Source organism: Aotus nancymaae, unplaced genomic scaffold (assembly GCF_030222135.1).
Source record: "Aotus nancymaae isolate 86718 unplaced genomic scaffold, 86718_ANA_hifiasm-v0.15.2.pri h1tg000002l, whole genome shotgun sequence".
Taxonomy (NCBI): domain Eukaryota; kingdom Metazoa; phylum Chordata; class Mammalia; order Primates; family Aotidae; genus Aotus; species Aotus nancymaae.
Window position 1 is genome coordinate 11,236,345 of NW_026988413.1, and position 26,748 is coordinate 11,263,092.

General features: G+C 36.5%; 1 protein-coding gene across 1 annotated transcript in view; it reads right to left on the minus strand.

The window, feature by feature from the left end:
• Positions 1-26,748, minus strand: part of CNTNAP2 (contactin associated protein 2) — a 1,621,124-nt gene that overhangs the window by 1,363,958 nt on the left and 230,418 nt on the right. Inside the window, exon 3 of the mRNA XM_064372470.1 lies at positions 6,622-6,769. Coding sequence (XP_064228540.1) covers positions 6,622-6,769 — 148 coding nt within the window. The remainder of the gene's footprint in view (positions 1-6,621; positions 6,770-26,748) is intronic.

Consider the following 26,748-nt stretch of genomic DNA (forward strand, 5'->3'; position numbering starts at 1 on the left):
ATCAAAAACGCTCTCCACTTTAATCAATACACTGTGTTTGGCTTTTTAAAATGAATGTTTGAGTAATGCAGCCATAAATGATTTTTTGAAATTATTAATCTGAGAGCTCTTCCTTTTGCTTTATGAAGTCCCGCTGGTATCGCGTAAGAAGATTAGTGTCTGTGCTGTGGGAGGAAGCTTACTGAATCAAACGGCATGGGACACATCTCTAAGTTTTAAAAATAACTGCATGCACTTGTTTCAGCTAAACTTGAGGGAAAACCAAATGTAGAGGAAGCACAATGATTTAAAATGAGTTTAGATGTATTGAAATCGGAATTCATATTATATTCAAGACAAGTCAGGAAATAGGAACAATAGAAGCCCTAAAGGCTTCAAAGCAGTGGCCTGGAACTAAACTTCTCCACCTGGAATAGACTCAGCGTCTTATTTCAACCTTGAGAAGTACCTAATTTCTCAGATGACAAAGTGATCATGGAGGAACTGCACAGAGGAAAGATGACAGACACAAGGGGAATGACAATAGACACACCGTCAAACAGAAACAGTTCTCATATTATGATTTCTCTCCATGCAGTTTTATGGCAAACTCTACAGTAAAAGAAGTCCCAATCCCTCACTTGCAGGTTTCAGATAGATTCCCAGATACACCCTATCAGGACTTTCCAGACAGATTAGAGATTTCATCTCTCCTCCACAGGCATGATCAAAACTATATTTCTCCTTGCTGACACTCTGGAGTACACAGCACTGCTATTCTCCAGGAGGGCAAAATGGGGGGCTGTGTCTGATCTACCTTTCTCCACTCAAAGTTATATGATTCCTTTTCTCATTGAAAAATCAAAAGAAAGCTCTTGAGACAACAGTTCACTAAGTTCAAGAACACAAAGTATTGTCTTCTAAGGGCTCATTCTAGTTTGAATTCTAGTATAGAAAATTTACACCAGAGTAACTTTTGGAAAGTGTTCCATAGCCAATATGTTTAACATATATATATTTTTAATATAGACATGTATATTTTTCTTAGAAAAGAGATAAATGTAACTTGCATTCTTCAAAAATAATAAATGAGAAACAATCTTATCTGCACATTTGGTGTATGCTATGGTATGAATGTGTCCTTCAAAGTCAGTATTTTAATCCTTCTAGAGCTAATTTTTGTATAAGGTGTGAGGAGGCAGGGACATGGATGAAATGGAAACCATCATTCTCAGCAAACTGACACAAGAACAGAAAACCAAACACCACATGTTCTCACTCATAAGTAGGGGTTGAACAATGAGAACACACGGACACAGGGAGGGGAACATCATACACAGGGGCCTGGGGGGTGCAAGGGTTGGGAGGAAATAGCAGGGGGTGGGGAGATAGGGGAGGGCTAACATTAGGAGAAATGCCTAATGTAGATAACGGGGCAATGGATGCAGCAAACCACCAACATGACACGTGTATACCTATGTAACGATCCTGCGTGATCTGCATGTGTACCCCAGAACTTGAAGTATAATAAATAAATTTAAAAGGAAGTTAAGAAAAAGTTCATGTTTTGGAAACTGAATCACCAATGCAACAATGTTGAGAGGTGGGACTTTTAAGACACGAATAGGTCGTGAGGGCTCTGTTTTCTCTTATGAGATGATGCAAAAAGAAGGCCCTAGCCAGATACACATCACTTGACCTTGAGCTCCACAGCCTCCAGAACTGTAAGAAATATATATGTGTTCTTTATAGATTACCCAGTCTCAGATATTTAGCTATAGTAACACAAAGCAGACTAAGACTGTGTGGTTAATAAGATGACTGGTCATTATATTTTTGACAGTAAAGACGGTTTTTAGGAGGATTAAAGTTTTGTTTTCTAAACTAAGAAAAAAGAATAGAGACCGACATTTAAAAAGCAATTTGTCTAGGTCCTTTATGTTATAAAAAGACATGGAAGAAAAATAGTGAGATGTTTTGTTTCCTCTCAGCTGTACGGTCCAATATGGTAGCCAGTAGTCACATTATTTAAATTTGAATTCAAATGAAATAAAAATAAAATCAAATAAAAAATTTAGTTCCACAGTTGTCTTAGCTACATTTCACGTGCCAGTAGCCACATGTGGCTGGTGGCTAGAACATGGTGATAACACATATATCTTTGTACAAAGTTGTGTCAGAGAACATTGTTCAGGTCTATTTTTATCTCTTATTTTCTAAAATATCTTGACTCTTGTATTAGTTTCATGTTGTTGTTATAACAGAGTATCACAAACTTGGTGGCTTAAAATAACAGAAATGTATTCTTTCACAGCTTTGGAGGTCGGAAGTTCCAAATCAGTGTCACTGAGTGAAATCAATGCGTTAGCAAGATCACACTCCCTCCAGAGAAAGTCTGTCTCTTTGCTTTCCCGCTCCTGGTAACTGCTGGCATTCCTTGGCTTACCACCATATCACTCCAGTCTCTGGATGCAAGGTGTTCACATTCACTCCTCCTTTCCCATCTGTGAAATCTCCCCCGCTACCTCTTATAATGACACATGCGATTGCACTTAGTGCTCACCTGGCTAATGTAAAATCATCTCTCCCTGCCATGATGGTCAATTTAGTCACATCTGCAAATACTTACATGCTTACAGCTTGCAAAAATGAAGTCTTTATGTTATGAGGGGTCGTTACCCAACCTACTACATCCAACTGAAATGCTGTTTTTTTAATTTTAATTTTATGTTGCTAAGTTACTCCACTGGAAGTATTAACATCATAAATGTTAATACAGTTTCCCAAAGCTATGTGATTTCCCCCCTAACGGGGCTTATACAGTAGGAAAGTCTGGCTTCCTGATTTGCTTCGGTTATTTTTCCTTGGAAAAGCCCATGATAGCACAAACTCACAACTTTATAAATCTACTTGCAACAATTATAGAACATGTGGTCACAGTTTAAGTCCACACTTGTGGACTCTTAAGTAACCTCATTGACAATGTTTGCTTTAAAATTATTATTGTTAAAGAAAGTCACCTCAAAAATGAAATATGTGTCTATGTAATGAGAATGAAAAAGAAAGTTGTTTGCAAAAACTATTTAAAACAATCAAATGGATGATTGATGGATAAATAAACGGGAACCCATAGAAATATGAGCAAGATTCTTGAAGAAACACTTGAAAAATACAGGGTATATATATGACAAATAAGTATAATGTTTTTTAAAAATCAGAAGAATACTCATTAAAACTAAAATGAGATAAAAAAAACACTCACCAGAGTGGCTAAAACTTTAAAATAATACTAAATATCTTAATTTGTAAGCATCAGAATCTCTAGTTTATTACCTTTGAGATTTTAAACTAATATAACCAATTTAGAAAAATTTGTGTTGTTATTGGCCAAAGGTGAACACAGGTATTTGCTAATTTATTATTACCACCCTCAGGTCTATACTCATCAGAAACCTTTTTAGTAATTCTATAGAAATAGCCAAAAACTAGAAATAACTCAAATGTTCATCAGCATGAAATAAACAAATGACTGTAGAATATTCATATGATAGAATAAAACTGAGGAAAATAAACTAATGTCTCTAATATCAGTATGGATAATTCTCAGAAATATGATTTTTAACTAAAGAAGTCAGGTGTAAAATAATGCATCTTTTATGACAGTATGAAACTATTTTAAAAAAAGAACGAATCTATGGTGATACAAATCAGGTGAATGTTTACATTTAAGGAGTTGCAGTAACTGGGAGAAGGCCTGATCAGTGGTTGTGGGGTGTTGATATAATGTTTCTGTTGAACTGTGGATGGTCAAGTGGGTGCTACTTTTGTTGGGATTAAAACAGAACAGTGATAGTGACCTTTGGCACCAGACCTGGTCTCCCTTTCAGATCTGTCACTCAGGCCACGTGCTTTTGGGTAGATTTTAACGTTTACTATTTTTATTATGATTAACTCTATTAAATTATTTGTCCCACTTCATCTCCCTCAAAGATCATGGCTTTCTCATCCACTGTGTTAATGCTACCATTTAAGACATTTTATCACACATGAAAAGTGCTCATTAATAACTGCAATTAAAATAAATTGCACATACACATCCATCACAGTTTCCAAGAAGGATGTCACATATATATATGTGTGTGTGTGTATATGTATATATGTATTTAGTAAATACATATATATGTATTATTGAATTGCACATACACATTATAGTTTCCATGAAGGATGTCACATATGTGTGTGTGTGTGTATATATTATATATAATATTATATATTATATTATATATATAATATATAATATATTATATTATATATATAATATTATATATTATATATAATATATACACACACCCCCCTAAGTGTGTGTGTATGTGTGTGTGTATATATATATAATATATACACACACACAAACTATGATGTGTGTGTGTGTGTGTATATATATATGTATATACACACACATCATCATCATGGTTTCCATGAAGGATGTCATATACATATGTGTATATATGTGTGTGTGTATACATTATAGTTTCCATGAAGGATGTCATATATATGTATGTATTTATGTATTTAGTGAATACATATATATGTATTTCTAAATTACACATACACATCATAGTTTCCATAAAGGATGTCACATCTATATATGTGTGTGTGTATATATATGCATGTGTATATATGCATGTATATATGCCACATATGTATGTGTGTATGTGTTTACCGAAAGCTAAACATGGCTCTTAACAAACTTTGTGATGTTGACAAAAATATCACATTTTGTTCTGGCCTTCTCATCATGATGCTATGCTGAGAGCTAGAGTGTGTGTGAACATCTGCTATAATAAAATGGTAAACAAATAAACAGTTTTTGAGAATTTTTCAGTGATTTCCACGACCCCTTTTTTTGTAGTTTGCACATAACACTGTTGCCAGTGAATTAATAAGACAGTATTTGGGCATTATTATAGCTAATATTTTTACCAATTTCTGTTAATAAACTTATACAGAGGTGAAAGCTACATATATTCTTTAATATAAAATACTAAGTGTCTAGGGCATTTTAGAAAGCTTTTGTAACAGGGACATTTGAAATTTCTGCTCAGAGTGAACTCATTTCTGTGGGTTTATAGGAATGAGTAGGAAAGGGGCTAATAAGAGACTTTTTGCAAAACATGGAACCAATTCCCCTACTCGTTCTACCCAGCAGCCTTGCTCTTTCAGGCAATTGTAAGAGCAGGAAGAAAAATTTCCGGGAATGAGGAAAATACATTTTATAGGGAATTCATATTTTGAAGTCGATGTTTGCAAGTCATGTGTTCGTAGGTTAAATTTATACTCCCTAGTAGTCTCAAAAAGAAACAACCACAACAACTGAAGACAGTCTTTATAGCAGTTCTGTGTTGGCATTGTCATCTCAGAAGCGAATAAGCAAAGATAAATCCTCTCAAGAAGAATTTACCATCAATCTTGGCCATCAAACAAAGTTCCACAGATAAAATTTTAACGAAATTGAGGTCACAGTAAAGAATGTGAATAAGCATAAGGATAAGGATAAAAAGGACAGACAGGCAAAGAGGATAAGAAGAAAAAGAGGGAGGAAGAGGAGTAGGAGAAAACAAGTACCATTTGCAAAAATGAGCAGAAACAATAGATAGAAGAATTATAATCCCCTAAAATCCAGATGTTGGAATCCTTAGTTATATGCATAATGTACTTAAGAAATAACAAGAGGGATTTAACATATGTTTAAGGGATAAAAATCTCTTTAGATGACCAAATAGATTTGAAAAAATAAATTACATTTGATTGAGAAAACGTCGTTAACTTTAAAACCCAGTGGTTGGCTTTAATATAAGAAGAGGCATAACTTAAAAGAGACATTTGGTAAACTGGAAGGAAGTTCTTCGAAATGTTTTGAAAACACATCATAAAGACCCAAATAGCCGGGGGCGGTGGCTCACACCTGTAATCACAGCACTTTGGTAATCTGAGGCGGGTGGATCACAAGGTCAAGAGATCGAGACCATCCTGGCCAAGATGGTGAAACACCGTCTTTACTAAAAAAAAAATAGAAAAATTAGCTGGGCGTGGTGGTACATGCCTGTAGTCCCAGCTACTCAGGAGACTGCGGCAGGAGAATTGCTTGACTGAGAGGTGGAGAATTGCTTGACTGAGAGGTGGAGGTTGCGGTGAACCAAGATCGTGCCACTGCACCTCAGTCTGAGTGACAAAGCAAGACTCCATCTCAGAAAAAAAAAAAAAAAAGACCCAAATATATGGATAACAATATAGTTTTCTCCTTTTTAAATATTTCATAAGACCAGGCAATTTTATTAATAAGCTTTATAATTTTAGTCTATTGAGCAAAAAACACCTTTCCAAATCTTCGACTTAAAGTATAATTAAGACATAGTGACATGTCTCTTAGTTTCTGTGTGTATTTATAATATACAGTTATAACATACGAATAAGAAAACAACATATATATATATATGTGTGTGTGTGTGTGTGTACGTACATATACATAAACGAGAAAGTAGTTTGCCAGAGAAAGCAATTAATGTTAAATAATTTAAAATAAAACAGCTTACTATTTAATTAAGATAGCGAAACCTGCACAAATTGAAACAATGTGGTACTCACAGTAAGAACAGCCATAAAGTTCAATTCTGAGCCCAATGCGGCCTTCTCCGTTCCAATCCAGAGGCACTATGCGCACATAGCGGGCGATAACCGGATGCTGGAATTCATGGCGGACCACACCATCAGAGTTAATGTTTCCAGGAAACGCCTGGAAAAGAAACGGTATCTCAAAAATTGGGAAAAATACTTTAGAAACAATCATGTTCTCTATAGGATAGAATAAACACAAATCTTATCCAATGGTAGGGCTTGCAATTTCTTACACCATAAATAATTCGAAGAAAACGACTTCCCTACTTCTAATTTGAAAATAAGTCCGATTTTAAATGGAACACTGGTCCGATTTTCTATGGGTCTTTTCACGGGTGTAAATACATGTTAAAAGAATGAAAGACTATATGGCACCTACTGTTGTGTTCCATACACATTTAAATGAGTTCTAATATTTTGCACTTAATTTATATAATAAATGCTTTTTATAGAATCAAGCCTTATGTTTTGCTTTCTAAAATTCTCCTCCACATTTTCTTCCATAAAACCATTAGACATTTAAAGATAACATTTCAACACTAGTGAGATAAGAACAATTGAACATGTTGTGAAGAGGTCAGGGTTTTCTACCTTTTACTGGAGTAGACAGATTTAGAGAATTTGTTCAATGGATGAGAAACAAGTTCAGTTTTTCTCATTATAAAAGATTCTGTCAAAAGAATAATTATCCATGAATTTTATCTGATATTGAAAGTTCACATTGTCTTTTTTTTCCCCCAATGAAGAACAAGTGGATTTTAAGGGGGAGAGGGCATACATAATACTTCAACAAGGATTTACACACTATCTATTTCATAATAAGTTAGAACAAGATAATTTGGGATATTCAGGGATGTGTGAAACCATAGGCTCAACTCAAAAAAATTATCATCTGATAAAAACGAAAATGTCAGTACAAAGTTATAATTCAAGGAGGATTTAAAGAAAGAAACGATTATATTTTAGAGGATATAATTCAAATAAATGAAAGCTTGTGCTATTTTTAACATGAGCAGTTTTGACTCCATATATTCATTCTAAATGTCCCTATAATAGATAACTTGAGGTTTTAGCATTATCTTTTAGAAGATACTCTCTTTTAGATTTATTTAAATTATCTTAAAATCATACAAATAGAAATTTTTTAAATTATTTTTTAAATAATGCAAAGATGCAACACAGGCATTATATTACATTGTTAATATTATGTTGTCTTCTTTACCTGAGGACTAAATTTGCTTCTATCTAAAACTAGGAGTTTTGTCTTAAAGAAAAAAAACTCTAATAATTATTTTTTAAAGTTAGACTACAAAATTAAGAAAGAGAGATGTTTTTCTTTTTTTCTTCCCTACAGTGTCCTGTACCTTTTATTTTATTTTCTTATTTTTATTTATATTTTACTTTAAGTTCTGGGGTACATGCGTAGACCTTGCAAGATTGTTGCATAGCTACACACATGCCATGGGCTACAGTAATCAAAACAGCATGGTACTGGTACCAAAACAGAGATATAGACCAATGGAACAGAACAGAGGTCCCAGAAGTAATGCCACACACCTACAACCATCTGATCTTTGACAAACCTGACAAAAACAAGCAATGGGGAAAGGATTCCCTGTTTAATAAATGGTGTTGGGAAAACTGGCTAGCCATGTGCAGAAAACAGAAACTGGATCTCTTCCTGACACCTTACACTAAAATTAACTCCAGATGGATTAAAGACTTAAGCATAAGACCTAACACCATAAAAACCCTAGAAGAAAACCTAGGCAATGCCATTCAGGACATAGGCATAGGCAAGGACTTCATGACTAAAGCAATGGCAACAAAAGCCAAACTAGACAAATGGGACCTAATTAAACTTAAGAGCTTCTGCACAGCAAAAGAAACAATCACTAGAGTGAACTGGCAATCAACAGAATGGGAAAAAAGTTTTGCAATCTACCCATCTGACAAAGGGCTAACATCTAGAATCTACAAAGAACTAAAATAGATTTACAAGAAAAAAACAAACAACCCCATTCAAAAGTGGATGTGAACAGATTTGTTTCAAAAGAATACATATGTGAGGCCAACAAACATATGAAAAAATGCTCATAATCACTGGTCATTAGAGAAATGAAAATCAAAACTACATTGAGATACCATCTCACGCCAGTTAGAATGGCGATCATTTAAAAATCTGGAGACAACAGATGCTGGAGAGGATGTGGAGAAATAGGAACACTTTTACACTGTTAGTGGGAGTGTAAATTAGTTCAAACATTGTGGAAGACAGTGTGGTGATTCTAGACTCTGGGATCTAGAAACAGAAATTCCATTTGACCCAGCAATCCCATTACTGGGTATATACCCGAAGGATTATAAATCATCCTATTATAAAGACACATGCACATGTATGTTCATAGTCCCACTGTTTACAATAGCAAAGACCTAGAACCAACCCAAATGCTCATCAATGATAGACTGCATAAAGAAAATGTGGCTCATATACAGCATGGAATACTATGCAGCTATAAAAAACGATGAGTTCGTGTCTTTTGTAGGGACATGGATGAATCTGGAAACCATCATTCTCAGCAAATGGAGAGAAGAACAAAAAACCAAAACCGCATGTTCTCACTCATAAGTGGTTGTTGAACAATGAGAACACATGGACACAGGGAGAGGAACATCACACACTGGGGTCTGTTGCAGGGTCGGGGGGCTAGGGGAGGTATAACAGGAGGTGGGGAGATTGGGGAGGGATAACATTAGGAGAAATACCTAATGTAGGTGACGGGAGGATGGAGAGACACTTTTAATAAAAAAATATAGAATAGCTTTGGAATTGAAGGCACTGGCTTAAGTTCATCCAAGCATCACAAATGCAAGTTTGTAGATCTGTTATCCAACCTGCATTCCCCAGTCAAATTCTTGCCCTCCAAAATACAAAATGTGTAATGTAAGGCCTAGTAATGATGAGAAGTCTATTGAAAGATTTCCTCTGCATTTAGACAATTTTATATAAATGTTAGATGGTACCAGCAATCTACATAATGGATAATATTCAGTCTATAACATGAACTATTATATGTTTTAAAAATTGAGATGTTCTTCAGTGATGATTCCTGCTGTGCTCTTCTTGAATTTCTCCAGTGAGCTGCATATTACCACTCCCTTTTAAAAATAGCCATACCCTTCTGTAATCCTTCATAAAACAAAACTATTTGAGCAGTAGGTCTTGAATTTTAACACTAAACAGAGCATCCTCATTGAATCTTGTTGACGCACTTTCATCAGGAAAAAACATTTCTAAAAATACGTTTTTTTTCTTTGTAGGTATTTTTCTAGCCAGCTTTTAGTTTTACAAAGAATCCAAAAATCTAAGTATTCTATGAAACCATGGTTATATTTTAAGATCTCTATTGTTTCTCTGAACCCAATCTTGCTTCAAATGCAAGAACAATTAGAATCCTTGACCAAAATCACTTGATTTAAATCTACAATTGGATATGGGCTCATCTAAAATTTATGATCTTAAATAATGCTCAACAAAAGCCACCAAATAATTTTAACTTGAAAACTAACTATATGCTTAGCATGTTGCTAGGTTTTACGTAAATATTTAGAAAAGCAACACAGAAATTCTCCTGAAACACTGTCCCTAAGATATTTGCAATCTCATGAGGCCTAAAATAAAATCCGAAAAGATATTGCAAAAGGCAGCATTAAAAGGAAATATGGAAGTGCATGATGTAACTAGTAATTTTACCTATATTTGGAGTTCTGTGAATGCTACATAATCAGGCAAATTCTACAGAGTTAGAGCTCAGCTGCATAGAAGGACAGAGTGGTGTTTGAAAGACGAGAGAAAGGGCATAGGATACACTGAAGAATAGGTTGGCATAAAGGAGGATTTCAGACCCAGGGTATAAGACCCAGAGTCCAGAGAGAGTTATGCTGAACTTTTGCTCTGTTTGGATAAGCTCTCTAGGACTTAACAAAAAGAATCCTTTCCCCTGTATGTCTCTCACAAAAAGATTTGATGAGCTTATTTGTAAAATGAATTTTTCAACTAAGATTGTAGATTCTCTGAAAACATGAACCGAATGCGTTCAGAAATAGGCAACAAGGAATAGGAATAAAGACACAAGTCTGACTGGGAGAAACTATTTATGTTGAAAAGATTATAAATGTTTTAATAGCTTCTGTCTGATTAGAAACAAAATAAAATAGCATGTGTTTTTGTTGTTGTTTTAAGAATGACTATAAAAGCCATATTGATGAGATCCAGGGTAATGGGAAGTCATACTGAGAGCAAGAAGATTAGCATCATGGAATGAGGTGGTATGGGTAATAAATAAATTAAAGACAGATTTGATATCAAAAGAGGAATTATTAACATTTTGAAAGAAGGAAGTAGAAGATATAACCAACCTATTCCAAGATATTAGTGTGCAGGCACTGGTGACAGAAAAGGGAAAGAGGGAATGATATGATGAATATCAATTGCTCAACTGCTCGGCAATCTCTTTTCTTTGAGCAACAGCAACTGGATTTTCTTTAAAAAATTCACTCTTACTATTCTACTCTTGCTGCATGTGGTGGCTCACACCTGTAATCCCAGCACTTTGGGAGACCAAGGAGGGCAGATCATTTGAGGTCAGGAGTTCGAGACCAACCTGGCCAACATGCTAAAACCCCGTCTCTACTAAAAATACAAAAGTTAGCCAGGTGTGGTGGTGCCCGTCTGGCTCCCAGGTACCTGGGAGCCTGAGGCAGGAGAATCACTTGAACCCAGGAAGTGGAGGTTTCAGTGAGCTCAGATCATGCCACTGCACTCCAGCCTAGGTGACAGAGCCAGACTCTTGACAAAAAAATAAAATATATATATATATCTCCACTCTTAATCCATATGATGCTAGAGAGGCAGTCACACTATGCGCTACCACTAGGGGTGGACATCTAACTCAATGAGAATGAGTTTTAGCCCTTCTGCTAAATGATCCATTCACACATTTACTTATGTATTTATTCATTCACCATTCATTCACTCAGGAGATATTTGAGAACCTTCTATGTAGCAGATATTGTTCAGATCAATAGTGTAGACAGAGTTGCAGTTTCCATGGCATTTACATTATTAAAGTACATAAGTGAGCTTTTCTTCATAGGCTTGTTGGCCACATGCATGTCTTCTTTTGAAACATGTCTGTTTATGTTCTTTGCCCAATTTTTAATGGGGTTGTTTTTCTCTTGTAAAATTGCTTAGGTTCCTCATAGATGCTGTATATTAGACATTTGTCAGATGTACAGTTTGCAAATATTTTCTCCAATTCTGTAGGTTGTCTGTTTACTCTGTTGATAATTTATTTTGCCGTGCAGAAGCTCTTAAATTTAATTAGATCCCTTTTGTTAATTTTTGCTTGTTAATGATTGCTTTTGGTGTCTTTGGCATGAAATCTTTGCCCATTCCTACGTCCAAAGTGGGTATTGCTATATTGTCTTCCAGAGTTTTTATAATTTTGCATTTTACATTTAGGTTTTGGAGAAAAAAGAAATACACTGTTGGTGAGCATGAAAATTAGTTCAGCCATTGTGGAAAGCAGTATGCCAATGCCTCGAGAGCTAAAAGCAGAACCACCATTTGACCCAGCACTCCCATTACTGAGGATATACCCAGAGGAATATAAATCATGCTACCATAAAGACACATGCATGCAAATGTTCATTGGAGCACTATTCACAATAGCAAAGACATAAAATCAACCCAAATGCCCATCGAAGACAGACTAGACAAAGAAAATGTGGTCTGTGTGTGTGTGTATATATATATATATATACACCATATATATATATACCACATATATACCACGGAAAAGTATGCAGCAATGAAAAAGAATGAGATGGAGCTGGAGTCTATTTCCTTAGCAAATTAATTCAGGAACAGAAAAACAAATATCACATATTCTCACTTAAAAATGGGAGCTAAATGGTAAGAACTTATGAACACCAAGAAGGAAAAAACAGATACTGGGGTATCCTGGAGAGTGGACAGTGGGAGGAGGGAGAGGAGCAGAAAAGGTAACTATTGGGTACTCGGCTTAATACTTGGGTGATGAAATAAACCATAAAACAAACCCCTGTGACATGAGAATTCAGCTATTAAACAAACCCTCACATGTACTCCTTAACCCAAATAAGTATGTAATATGTATATATTCAATATTTTTGAATATTTTGAATATATAATAAGACAGTGTTACATGTAATATGTGCATATTGTTATATATGTTTTATATGTAAATTGTACAACTATACAATTACATATATAATTTATGCATCGGCCAGAAAGACAAATGCCATGAGCATACTGTGCCTGTTTGTGGGGGCAGCAAAGAATCCAGTATTGTTGAAACAGTGTGGAGCAGGAATGAACAGGGGAGAAGATGGAGACGTCAAGGACAGAATGAGGAGGACCTGTACACTATGACCACACTCCAGATTTCAGTTACGAGTGCTGGAAGGAAATCTATTGGCGAGTTTTAATCAAGAAAGTTATACCTCATATGATTATTAAGACTGAGGGCACTAAAATCCCCCTCTCTGAGTAAAGAGAAATTTCTAGGAGGATAGTAGAAGACAACAGCATAATATAAAATACAAAATGATAGATAATACGATCACAAGTGCTTCAGAGGAGTACGGTTGTTTAGGGAGGAGGGGTTTGGAACAGTGGTGTAGAAGAGCAGCGAGACGCCTACCCCATCCTGGGGTCCGTAGTGCACGGCAAGTGAGAAGAAAAACCAAACTGCAGGAATGGAGGTGCCTTTCCCAGAGCTTCTGTTGGCCACTTTGATGTTACAAAGGAGTGGACGTCAGAGAAAGACACAGGAAGCACATCTGCGATGACATCATTTGAGAATCTAAATCCAGAGCTTGCTAAGGTCTTTTTGGATTATTTGATCTGTTTCCTTATTTGTTTCTGAGCAACTGACATAATATTGACTAACACAACAATATTTGAAGGGAAAGATAATTAGTGAAGATTTAGATATTCTGCACTTGAGATTTCAAAATTAAAAGATGTTATAGAAATTTGAGGTTTAGAATAATAGTGTTTTATCTAAGGTTTGCCTTTGCTTTATTTGTGGACAAATGTATGCTGTATATTTTCTTCAGGATTCTCAACATCAATTGTTTGTGCTTCTATTATTATTTTTATTATTATGTTTTATTTTTAGAGACAGGGTCTCACTCTATCACCCAGGCTAGAGTACAGTGGCACAATCATAGCTAACTGTAACCCGTGAATTCCTGTGATCAAATCATTCTCCCACCTTAGTCTTTTGAGTAGCTAGGACTAGAGGTGCACACCAATATATTGAGATTTAAGACATTTTTCTAACTGAAGCTTTAAACATTTCAAAAGAATGTCATATGTGTGAACCATTGATTGTCTTGAATACAAAGGTGTAAATGTACATAAAATGTCTCCATAAATATTAGTATTTGATAAGAAACATAAAATGTGGTGTAGTCATTGATTTAATAAAAACAATGTCTATCTTTTATGTATCTCTTTATTATTTAAAGCATTCTAGTATAGTGTGTATTGTTCGTGCCCTAAAGAAAATTCCAAAATTGTCAGGGATGCTATTTTTTCAAATCAGGAAAGAGACTTAGAGAATATAAAAAAACAGGATGTCGAATATCTAGTAAAGACAAACTCAGTCAATGTAACAAGTTCTTCCACTATCTTTATTTGAGAATCAAATCGTCTGCCTGGCTCGGTGACTCACTCTTGTCATCCCAGGACTTTGGGAGGACAAGGTGGGAGGATCACCAGTTCTGGAGATCGAGATCATCCTGGCCAACGTGGTGAAACCCCGTCACTACTAAAATACAAAAAATTAGCTGAGTGTGGTGGTGCACACCTGTAGTCCCAGCTACTCAGGAGGCTAAGGCAGGGGACTCACTTGAACCCAGGAGGCAGAGGTTGCAGTGAGCTGAGGTGATGCCATTGCACTTCAGCCTGGCAACAGAGCAAGACTCCATCACGGGGTCAGGAGTTCGAGACCAGGCTGACCAACACAGTGAAACCCAGTATCTACTAAAAATACAAAAATTAGCCAGGCGGGGTGGTCTTGCCTGTAATCTCAGCTACTCAGGAGGCTGAGGCAGGAGAATTCCTTGAACTTGGGAGGCGGAGGTTGCAGTGAGGCCAGATTGTGCCACCTGCACTCCAGCCTGGGAGACAGAGTGAGATTCTGTCTCAAAAGCAAAAAAACAATGTGATACGCAAGGGGGTCAGAGAAGTGCTGCGTAGAGAAAGGTGGGGTCCCTGGCCAGGGTTCCACCCTCAGGCCTATGCCTAAGACTCTAAGTGTGGACAGGCATTTCCTTTTTTGCACCCAAATGTTGCATTTTCCAAGACCACTCTGGCCCGCCACGCCCCTCATCCTGTGCCTATAAAAACCCAGAGACCCTAGCAGACACAGACACAGGTGGCTGGATGTCCAGAGGGGCAGAGGAGCGGAAGAGCACAGCGGAATCCTGCCAAGGGCACTTATAGGAGAGTCTGGCGGCTGGATGGCCCAACTCCAGGGTAAGACCACCTTCCCACTCCATCCCCCTCCTGACCTCCCCATCCACCTCGCTGAGACCTACCTCCACTCAATAAAACCTCACACCCATTCTCCAAGCCCACATGTGATCCGATTTTTCTGGTATACCAAGGCAAGAACCCAGGATACAGACAGCCCTCTGTCCTTGTGACAAGGCAGGGGGTCTAATTGAGTTGATGAACACAAGCCGCTTGCAGACGGCAAAACTAAAACAGTGCACTGTAACACACACCCACTAGGGGTCCCGGAGCTGTAAACACTAAACCCTAGACACCACCATGGGGTTGGAGCCCCACAACCTTCCTGTCTGAGGGCTCCCCATTTGGTTTGAGCAGCAGGGCAGGGAAGAAGCGAGCCACAGCCCCATCACAGGCCCTGCGAGAGGCATGAGGAAACTCCTGTTTCAAATGCAGTAAATAAACCACCTAAAACCAAGATGGCAAAGAAAGAAACCTCTAGTTGTCCTCACTGTTCGTTATCCACCGATTATAATTCATTAGCTGCTAAATGGCACGCCCACCAGCACCATGACAGTTTACAAATGCCATAGCAATGTTGGGAAGTTACTTTACATGGTTTAAAAAGAGAGGAATCCTTGGTTCGGGGAAGCCCCCACTCCTTTTCTAGAAAATTCATGAATTACCTGCCCCTTATTTAGCACATAATTAAGGAGTAGCTATAGATATAGCCAGCCAGCAATCTGCAAGTGGCACTCTGCCTATGTCCTCCTCTGTCTAGAGCGGCCATTTTTCTGTACACTTACTCTAAGAACCTTGCTTTGCTTGCACTTCACTCTGTTGGCTCACTCTTGAATTTTTTCCTGTGTGAAGTCAATAACTCTTCTGTTTAAGCCCCAATTTGGGAGTTTGCCTTCATCAAGAGCATCCTGTATTTCTTTTTCCCTTTCACTCAACTGTGATTACTTCATTATGTTTTTGATCAACTCCCTGGCTGATTCAGAAGTATGTAAGTCAGCTGTGAGGTTTCAGACCACATCTCTTTGGTCCTGTGTTTCTGATGACCACAGTGTTCAGTGGTCAATAAATGTGCTTAAATAAATGAATATAAATGTGCATTTCCGAATTCCCATTCATTTATATTTCATAGGCTCTTGTTATTTCTGGATGTACAAAAACCAGTTCTGTTACCATTGGTAGTTAAAAACCATCATATATTTGATAATATCTTAAAGGAGAATAATGTAGAGCACTGCTAGACTGACTAAAAAAGACACCAGAGTAATACATAAGGTTTTCCTAGTGGTAGGGGAATGTGCCTAGGTGTCAGAGATCATGGATAAAAAGAAAACAATCAGGCAAAAATCTGGAGAAAACAGCTAGGAGAGATGTAAAAATTAACCCCCGACCCCAGTCAAATCTAGCTTGTTCACTTGGGTGATTCACTTGAACTCTGCTAAAAATATACTCCTTGATTGAAAAACTATGTCAAACATTGTGAGACATGCCGAAGTATTCCATATGTATATGCAGAAATATCCTATCTGGATACTACTGCTCTTGACCCAAATAAACACATCTGAACTTGATTTTGACGATGTTGTGAAAGCATTTTAGAACTACCTTACTAGAAGCATTAATTAATTAAGAAGAGTATTATTTTGCAAGCAATAATTTGACTTTGAAAATCAATAAAGTAAAATCTTAAAAATTGGATTCTTGCATCCTTCTTTTTATTATTTAGAGGGATCACATGATAATATTATTCAATAGATTTCATTCTTTGTGCTCATCTATTCTCAGCCTACTCAAACAATGGACTATCTTTTTAAGGGCTTCATTGCCTCCCATAGTTTATTTATCTCCAGTCTAATTCCCTGGCAGAAGAATCATGGATTCCTTTCTTACTCTCTGACTCCCTCTTCTTCTTTCTCTCCAACTTCCTTCCTTTGTCCCTCTCCCTTTTTTCTCTCTCTCTTTCCTTCCTTCCATCTTTCATTTCTTCATTTCCTTCCTTCCATCCTTTCTTGTTTCCTTGTTTCCAGTGGTTTACTATAATACATGATTTTTTACCCAAATCGCATTTCAGTATGGAAGGAAAAGGGCATAAAGCATTGTTCCACATAGTCATTCAGGGATCCAGGCTCACTGGTTGTCGTTATCAACATCTGATTCTTAAGTCCACCAAAGAAATAGAAGACAAAGCATATAGGAATGAACTTACGGTTTATGGCCATATTTGATACAGAATGTATCGCTTCTGCACACATTCCATTGGTCATGTATCATACTGGTCTTAACCTTAGTGTTACAAATATGTGCCATAGAAGGAAAGTGAAACAGATTTGATAAATGCATAGTAGGGTTACATGATGCTTACTTTGAAATTATGTACTTATCTATATCATAATACTTATAATAATGAATAGTAAAATTATAATGTTTATTATTTGATCTCTCAGTGAAACTGCAGACTGTGCAGGGACCAATACTTCGTTTTTATAAAAAAGAATGATAATAATTTTTAATATAGTAAACTGAAAAGATCTATGAATCGTTTGATTAGTTTTGAGAAATGCATTGATCCATGTGATCCCCACTCCCTATCAATATAGAGAACATTTTATTATCCCAGAAATTAGTCTTACCAATCCCATCAGTCAATATTCTTTTCAATTAATGCACTCCTCACCCTATGCATACAGTTTCCTAATTTCTATAACCATAGTTAATTTTGCCTTTTGTTTTAACAGAGTCTTGATCTTTTGTCCAGACTGGAGTGCAGTATCATGGTCTCAGCTCACAGCAACCTCCACTTCCCAGGTTCAAGTGATTCTCCCACCTCAGCCTCCTTAGTAGCTAGGACTACAGGCACAGGCCACCATGCCTGGCAATTTTTTGTATTTTTAGTAGAGACGGGGTTTCACCACATTGTCCAGACTGGTCTTTAACTTCTGACCTTAAATGATCCACCCACCTTGGCCTCCCAAAGTTCTGGGATTATAGACATGGGCCTCTGTCCCAGCCAATTGTGCCTTTTCTTGAACTTCATAAGAAAGTAATGAAACATCACTGGCTTCTTTCACTCAAAATAATTTTGTTAAGATTCCCCCATATTGTTATTATCAGTAGTACATTTCTATTTTTCTGTGTAGTATTTCATTGTATAAGTTTACTATGACCTGTATTCATTTTTGTGTTGATGGACAATGGTATGTTCCTAGTTATTTACCATTATAAATAAAATTGCTGTGAGCATTTGTATAAATGCCTAGGAGAATTTCTGGGTTACAGAGTGGATGCATATTTGAATTTCTAAGATATTGACAAATAATTTTTCTCAGATGCTAATCTAATATAGCATCAGAAATCTATTTTTAATTTTATTCAAGTATATTATTTTTCTTTCCAAACTTCCTTTAATTTTTTCTTTATCCTTCATGTCAAGCCATAAGAAAGGATGAAAATAAATAGATAAATGATATCCATTTTGTGATATTTTAAATAAATATCTAGAAAAACTAAGAAAAACAAATGTAACATTATCAGTCTTGGCAATGTTAAAGTTCAACCTAAGTGGCAGAGGTTTGGAGGTAGAAACAGATAAGAAAATGTGGTGGAAATGACGTGGTAAATAATATACTCATCTTCCAAGTAAAGAGTGAAAGAATATTACCAAAATTTGATAGACGAGTAGACCAATTTGTAAGTATATTATTAAATGTAACAAAATTAACCAATAGAGAATTAAAAATATTTGTTATATATATTTTTAAGACAGGGTCTTGCTGTGTAGCCCAGGCTGCAGTGCAGTGGTGTGATCTTAGCTCACGGAAGCCTCAAACTCCTGGGCTCAAGCAATGCTCTGACCTTGGCCTCTTAAAGTGCTAGGATTATAGGCATGAACCATCATGCCTGGCCTTAGTATAATTTCTAAAAATAGGCCAGGTGTGTGGAAAAGTAAGTTAACTAACCAGTAACTGACCCAAGAAGTCATTAACCAATAGGTAATTTCTAAGTCGGTAAGTGAACAAACTGATATATAAAAGTATACAGGGAGAGTTGCACAGGAAATAAGAAGATATTGCAGAAAAAAATAACTTTGCTATTAAACGAATTTATTTCTGTACAAATTAATTAAAAATATATATCAATATACTAGCTTGATAAAAACATGAAAAGCCTAAAACAATTGTTGTGTAGGAGGGTATCTAAAAATTTGGCTTTAAAATAAGGTTTATCTTATCTGTTAAAATAAAATCTAGGATCTAGAAATAGAAATTCCATTTGACCCAGCAATCCAATTACTGGGTATATACTCAAAGAACTATAAATCGTTCTACTATAAAGACACATGCACACGTATGTTCATTGCAGCCCTGTTTACAATAGCAAAGACCTGGAACCAACCCAAATGCCCATCAGTGATAGACTGGACAAAGAAAATGTGGCACATATACACCATGAAATACTATACAGCCATAAAAAACGATGAGTTCGTACCCTTTGTAGGGACTTGGATGAATCTGGAAAGCATCATTCTCAGCAAACTGACGCAAGAACAGAAAACCAAACACCGCATGTTCTCACTCATAGGCAGGTGTTGAACAATGAGAACACGTGGACTCAGGGAGAGGAGCATCACACACTGGGGACAGTTGGGGGGATTGGGGAGAGACAGCAGGGGGTGGGGAGGGTGGGGAGGGCTAACATGGGGAGAAAGGCCAGATATAGTATGCACCTATGCAACAACCCTGCATGACCTGCACATGTACCCCAGAACCTAAAGTAAAATCAAAATAAATAAATAAATTAATTAATTAAATAAAATCTAACCAGTTTCTTGAAGAAGCATAATACTCAAGGTACTGAGCCCAGAAAGAAACTTCTCAAATCCTCACATAAAAGAAAATATGCTATATGAAGAATGAAACATTCAAGAAGATATGTATAAAAACAGTGAAAATTTTATGGGAAATATATTATGGTTTTCCTCAATGTAGCCCCATGGAAAAATGCCAAACCTCAATTCAGTAAATACAAATTTATAGCAGTAACCGGAACTTTTGATGCAGGTATTCAGCTCCCTACTGACAAACTTACTGTAGAAATTGTTTAGAGTATATAAAAGAACAGATAAGACTGCATTGCCTTCAGGTTATCCTCCAAAAACATTGCTTTTCTCAGGTATTTGATAAGTATTAATGGAAGCAAAAATGAGAATCTACTCCTTGGAAAGTACCTGAGGTAAAACTTTTTTCTAAATGTGGAACCAAGTGCTTTTTATAAGCATACACTCCATGAAATTTTCAAGTTTAATTTAATGTGAGAATTATTAGTGATAGCAAGGTAAATTACCATCTTTAAATTGTATCTTTTTCAAAAAGTGAAATTCTTTAGTTGGATAAATTTATGCCATGAAATATTAATAATTCTAATACTAAATGTACTGTCTGATTTGAGCATGAATAATAATTTTACTCTTCCTCAATTTAATATGATTCCATTTTTATTATCTATTGACTGATTAATATCAGGTAACGTTTCTGCAAAATGCAGAAGAATCCAAATAAGTGACAATTCTTGCGTCTACAGACTTCATTTTTTCCAATATATTTGGATCTCATCTTTCATGGGAAGGAAAAAAACCTTCTACATTGTTTCTCCATTGGTATTATGCCTAGTTTTCCATTCCCTTTAACTGCAAAACTTCTCAAATAAATGATGTTTGCTCTGCTTTTCCCTCCTCTTCCATGCTTTAAGCTTTAGCAATTTGTTTGTTGCTGTTTCTTCTTTTGAAACAAATCAGAAAAATCACTGATTATAATGAAATCATCTTTTAAAAAATTTTTTCTTGAATATCTCCCATAGTCATGTTCTCCTGGAATCTTTCTCTTTGAAGAACATATCTATTTTGTATATTTCTATTTGATTTCCAATTGCTTCTTCATTATCTTCATTGGATTTTTTTTTCTTTTTCTATGGATTGTTAAAGGTCATGCTATTCTCTCCTCTTTCTCACAAGTGACATCATCTACTTTTTCGTCTTCAAAAGTAAATCCAACAGGAATATTTTGCTATCATTATCTGTTTCCTCTACTACCTATATTTATTTTCTGACCTCCTCAGAACCTGGTAGCTTTATGCATAATCAGTCCAATCTAGAAATATCTCAAATGTGTATTTACTGACAAATGGATTAATAAAGTGTGGTCTAGCCACAATTAACTACCCAACTGTACCCAACTGGCTTTCTTTCACAGTCTAACAAGGGACAAGTCCTACTTGGGCTGTTTAATCCCATCTTCTCATCCAACTCTATTCTCCCTGTTCTGTTAGCTATACTTCTACGGTGCTGTCGTATTCCTTGAAATCTCTCTCAGCCTCAACTCCTTTAATGCCACAAACCTGAAGTTTGATTTCAGAGGAAAAGTAAAGAAAATAAAAATCTCCACCAAATGTCTTTTAACTAACTCACCTTTCCAACTCACTTCTTCAATTGCAATATTGTATTCTTCTTTATTGACCTCCCAAACCTCTTGAAGAGGCAATTTCATATCCAAACTTCCCCAGATATAAGCTCATTTCCATCTCTCTCCTATTGTCCTACAATTAGTCTCCTGCACTAATAAAGTGAAATCTAAGCCTTCTTGATCAGTTTTCACCTTAGGGAACCTTTCTGGTGCACTTGGTATTCCTGTAATGCCTTTTTCTCCATTAAACTATAATCCCACTTTTATTCTTGGATAAGAATTTCTCTCTGACTTCTTCAACTCAGTCTCCTTCTAGGAGGTCTCATTCCAATCCAAATATTGGAGATTGAGTCCCTATCCACATCTCCAGTCCTAAGTTAGATTTTCAGCTAGGTCAGAATTTCCAACTTTCTATTAAACATCTTTATTTGAATGGCTGCATGATGTCAAGAAATTGCCTTTTTATCATCAAAACTTTATTTTCTATTTTCCACCCCCACTGTTTGCTGATGCTGCCATCCTCCTAGTGCTCCAGACAGAATCTCTGTCACATCCATGGCTCTTGTTCTTCTTCCCTCACATCCACAATGTCCCAGGTGCTGGACGTCCTGCCTCTCTAGTAACGGCTTTCACGCTTGTAGCCACCATATTTTGCCAAACCCTCCTTCTCCCCTGATAACTCTCAGAATGCTCTCCCTGCAGCCGCTCCTCCAATTCACTTTATATACTACCCGAAAGGGAAATCTTTTGAAATGAAAATCTCAGTCTGTGAGAATCTAATTACTTAACCAAGTACAGTTGTAGGTTGCCTTTGTTCATACCTTGCCAACTCAATACACTGAAATAATAATTTGCACAATGGTTACCCTATGTTTTGTTTATAGGATGCTAAATGATTCACTTAACAGATTCTTTTCAACAAATTAACATGATTGACTTAACTGAAGAAAAATATTTGTTATATTGGCACCATCCATATACAACCATTGGGTTGCTTTTAGAATTTGAGTTAAGTAGCTGGTTATACAGCTTCTGATTTACAGAAGATATATACATTTCCATCTTTAACGTTTTCTTTTATAATAAAAGGTTGATTCACTTCTCGTGCAATGTGATGGGTATTACTAGAGTGATGCTATATTTCCTGGTACCTATGAAAATTGTATTTGCTTTCTAAGCTGAATAATTTAAACCTTTATATAGATGGCTGCCACTTTAACTTCTGAACACATTTTCCTCATTAAGGGGAAAAAAGAGTGACATGAGGAAGACAGAACACGTTGAAGATAAGTAAGGCCTCTGATGTGAAGCTATTGTCATAAAACGTTATCCAGAGCAAGTTGTTCTTTTTTTTTTCTCTTTTTCATTTTGTTCTGTTTTGTTTCGTTTTTCCTCCTGGAGTAATCAGGTGTGATAGACGCAGGTTTGCTATAATTTTAAGGACTTTTTTTTTTTTTTAGCACTGAGACAAAGCTAATAAGCAATGGGTTTTGTCTGCCAATTATATACAAACAGAGATTCTGAGGAATAAATAGAGATCTTATTCTGAATCTGCCTGTTTGAATAATTGTACCAAAAAAAAATAATAAAGAAACAGGTCTTAAGAGCTATTAGGTTATTTTGAGAATAAAACAGTGGTAATAAAGTCTATTTTAATTAAATTCTCTTTGGAAAATATCCTGTGAAACTAACCAGGAGAAGGGTAGGTATGATAACATCCTGGGAAGAAAGAAAATGAAAGAAAATCACTAACAGAAAAAAAGACATTCCAACAATAAACTCAGCATTATTTGAGATGATGTAGTCATTTCCATATGTAACTTATTATAAATATGAAGAAAACATTTTTGAATTATATAAGTAAAATTCTAAAATATTTTCTATTTCTTAACAAAAAAATGTAATTGGTGGAAAAAAGCATATGCCATTCATAATGTGTTTTTCAGTTATTTAGATGTGGTAATATTTTGTTAGTGTAAAAAGGAAACAAAATTATACTTTGGGATCCTGTCTTCTTATTTATGTAGTTTTGATATTAGCATTCTACTGTCATTTATTTCTACTCAGATACAATCCATCTATGTTTCACACAAACACCTATGCATTACAATGCTTTCACACACATCTCAGGATCCTATCTTCAATTTTACATACACTATGAATTTTCAAACAATGTAAATACATTTATATTTTGAAATCCATAAAACCTATGTCAGGCTGGGCACAGTGACTCCCAGCACTATGGGAGGCTGAGGCAGGTGGATCACTTGAGGTCAGACATTCCAGACCAGCCTGGCCAACATGGTGAAACCCTGTCTCTATCAGAAAGGCAAAAATTAGCCAGGCGTAGTGGTGCACACCTGTGATCCCAGCTACTCAGGAGCCTGAGGCACGAGAATTGCTTGAGCCCAGGAGGCAGATGTTGCAGTGAGTCAAGATCGTGTCACTGCACTTCAGCTAGGGTGACACAGTGAGACTCTGTCTCAAAAAATAAAATAATTTTTTTTAAAAAACACAACAGCAACAAACGTATGTCAAACAAGCACATGCATTTAGCTATCTGAGACATATACATGTAATGTATACACACACGTACAGAATGAGAGAGATAGGGATTTTAAATCACATAATAATCTGTAAGTTTGGTGGGTTTTGCCTTTATTTTTTAATTTTGAAATAATTTTAGACTCACACAGTAGTTGCAAAAACAGTTGATGATATGGTTTGGATATGTATCCCTGCCTAAATCTCATGTGGAATTGTATGCCCTGGTGTTGGAGGTGGGACATAGTTGAGGTAATTGGATCATATAGATGGTTTCTTTTTTTGTTGTTTTTTGAGACAGAGTCTGGCTCTGTTGCCCAGGCTGGAGTGCAGTGGCATGATTCTGGCTTGCTGCAACCTCTGCTTCTTGGGTTCAAGTGATTCTCCTGCCTCAGCCACTGGAGTAGCTGGGATTACAGGGGCCCGGCTAAGTTTTTTTTTTTTTTTTTTCGTATTTTTAGTAGAGACAGGGTTTCACCATGTTAGTCAGGCTGGTCTCGAACTCCTGACCTCAAATGATCTATCTATCTATCTCGGCCTCCCAAAGTACTGGGATTACAGGCGTGAGCCACAGCGCCTGGCCACATATGGGTGCTTTCTAATGGTTTAGCAAGATCCGCCTTGGTCGTGATACTGAGTTCTCATGTGATCTGGTTTAAAAGCGTGGGGTGCCTCCTTTCACTCTCTTCCTCTTAGTCCAACCATTAGAAGTGTCTGCTTCACCATCACCTTCTGCCATGATTGACAGTTTCTGGAGGCCTCTCCAGAAACTGAGCAGATGCCGGCACCATGCTTCCTGAACAGTCTGTAGAACTGAGAGCCAATTCAGACTCATTTCTTCGTAATTTACCCAGCCTCAGTATTTGTTTATAACCATGTGAGAATGAGCTAATACAGTTGAGTTCCTATGTAACCTTCCCCGGTTTCCTCCAATAATAACATTCTATACAATTATGGTACAATCATGAAAGCCAGAAAATTGACACTGGCACAATATAATTAACTAAACCACAGATTTTATTCTGATTTAACTAGCTTTTATGTATTTTTTTTTTTTTTTGGTGTATACAGGTTTATACCAGTTGTATAACCTGTTGCAGATTCGTGTAACCACTGCAATTGTGATATAGATGTTCCATTACCCAAAAGTAATGCTCTCTTTAATTTAAACTTCACAATACAAATTAGCAGAATGTGCTTGAGAAAATCCGGTTTGGCTTTAATTTTTTAATTTAGTCCTCACTGCAGTGTACAATTTTAATTCCTTGTCACTGATGGGCTAATTTGTGAATGTCATTGGATGAGATACTGGATACTACATATTAATAATAAGCATATAAAGAAAACAAAAAAGACTGTATCTAAAGACTGTGATTAAGTTCTAAATGAGACAAGGTGTTCTCAGCTGAGTTTAAATTGGAACATGAATAGGAGATTCAGAAATAAAGACAAGAGTATTACAGTAACTTATCTCCAGCTTGGCCCTATAAACTACACATGCAAATTAGTAAACCAAGTGTGGAGGGAAATGTTGGAATAATAAGCTCCTAAAAAATAATTTTAAGGTGAAAAACAAATCAGTTTGGCACATGAGGACTCAATTAAATCTCCAGTAGTGACTGCAGGTGACTCAGAAGGCAACTGGCAGAAAACTTGATGCCCAAGGAGGGCAGAAGCCTGGAAGTCATTGTGGGTGACTAAGAGTTACGGCCAAAGAGGCAGAGCCTGGAAGAACGGACTTAGTGATGAATAAATTCTGACTCACGATGACAAGTTAGTGGTTGCTAGGGGGTGAGGAGGAATAGAAGTGGATGTATGTGAGGTTATAGAAGGACAGTAGGAGAGATCCTTGTGGTGATGGAAGTACTTTGTATGCTTAATGCATCAAAGTGAGTATACTGGTGGTGACTCTAGTTTTACAAGATGCCCTTGGAGGAGACTGGATAAAAAGAGTACATGGTATCTTTCTAAAGTCTTTCTTACAAAGACAGGTGAAGCTGCAATTATGGAACAATGAAAAGTTAATTAGAAAGATTATATGTCAAGCATCATACATGAGTCCTTGCACTATCAAAATTTGCACCTCAGAGTTGATTTCTTTTTTGGTCTCAAAATGACATAATTTTTTTTTTTTTTTAGATGGAGTTTTGCTCTTGTTGCCCAGGCTGGAGTGCAAATGGCGGGATCTCGGCTCACCGCAACCTCCACCTCCCAGGTTCAAGTGATTCTCCTGCCTCAGTTTCTGGAGTAGCTGGGTTTACAGGCATGTGCCACCACATCTGGCTAATTTTGAATTTTTAGTAGAGACGGAGATTCTCCATCTTGGTCAGGCTAGTTTCGAACTCCCAACCTCAGGTGATCAGCCTGCCTCTGCCTCCCAAAGTACTGGGATTACAGGTGTGAGCCACCATGCCCAGCCAATTTCTAAACAAATGTTAGCACTTGTAGCGAAAGAAACAATTGTGCAATTGCAGACTCCCTCTTTAGTGGATGAAGGTATCAGTTGCCTTCCTC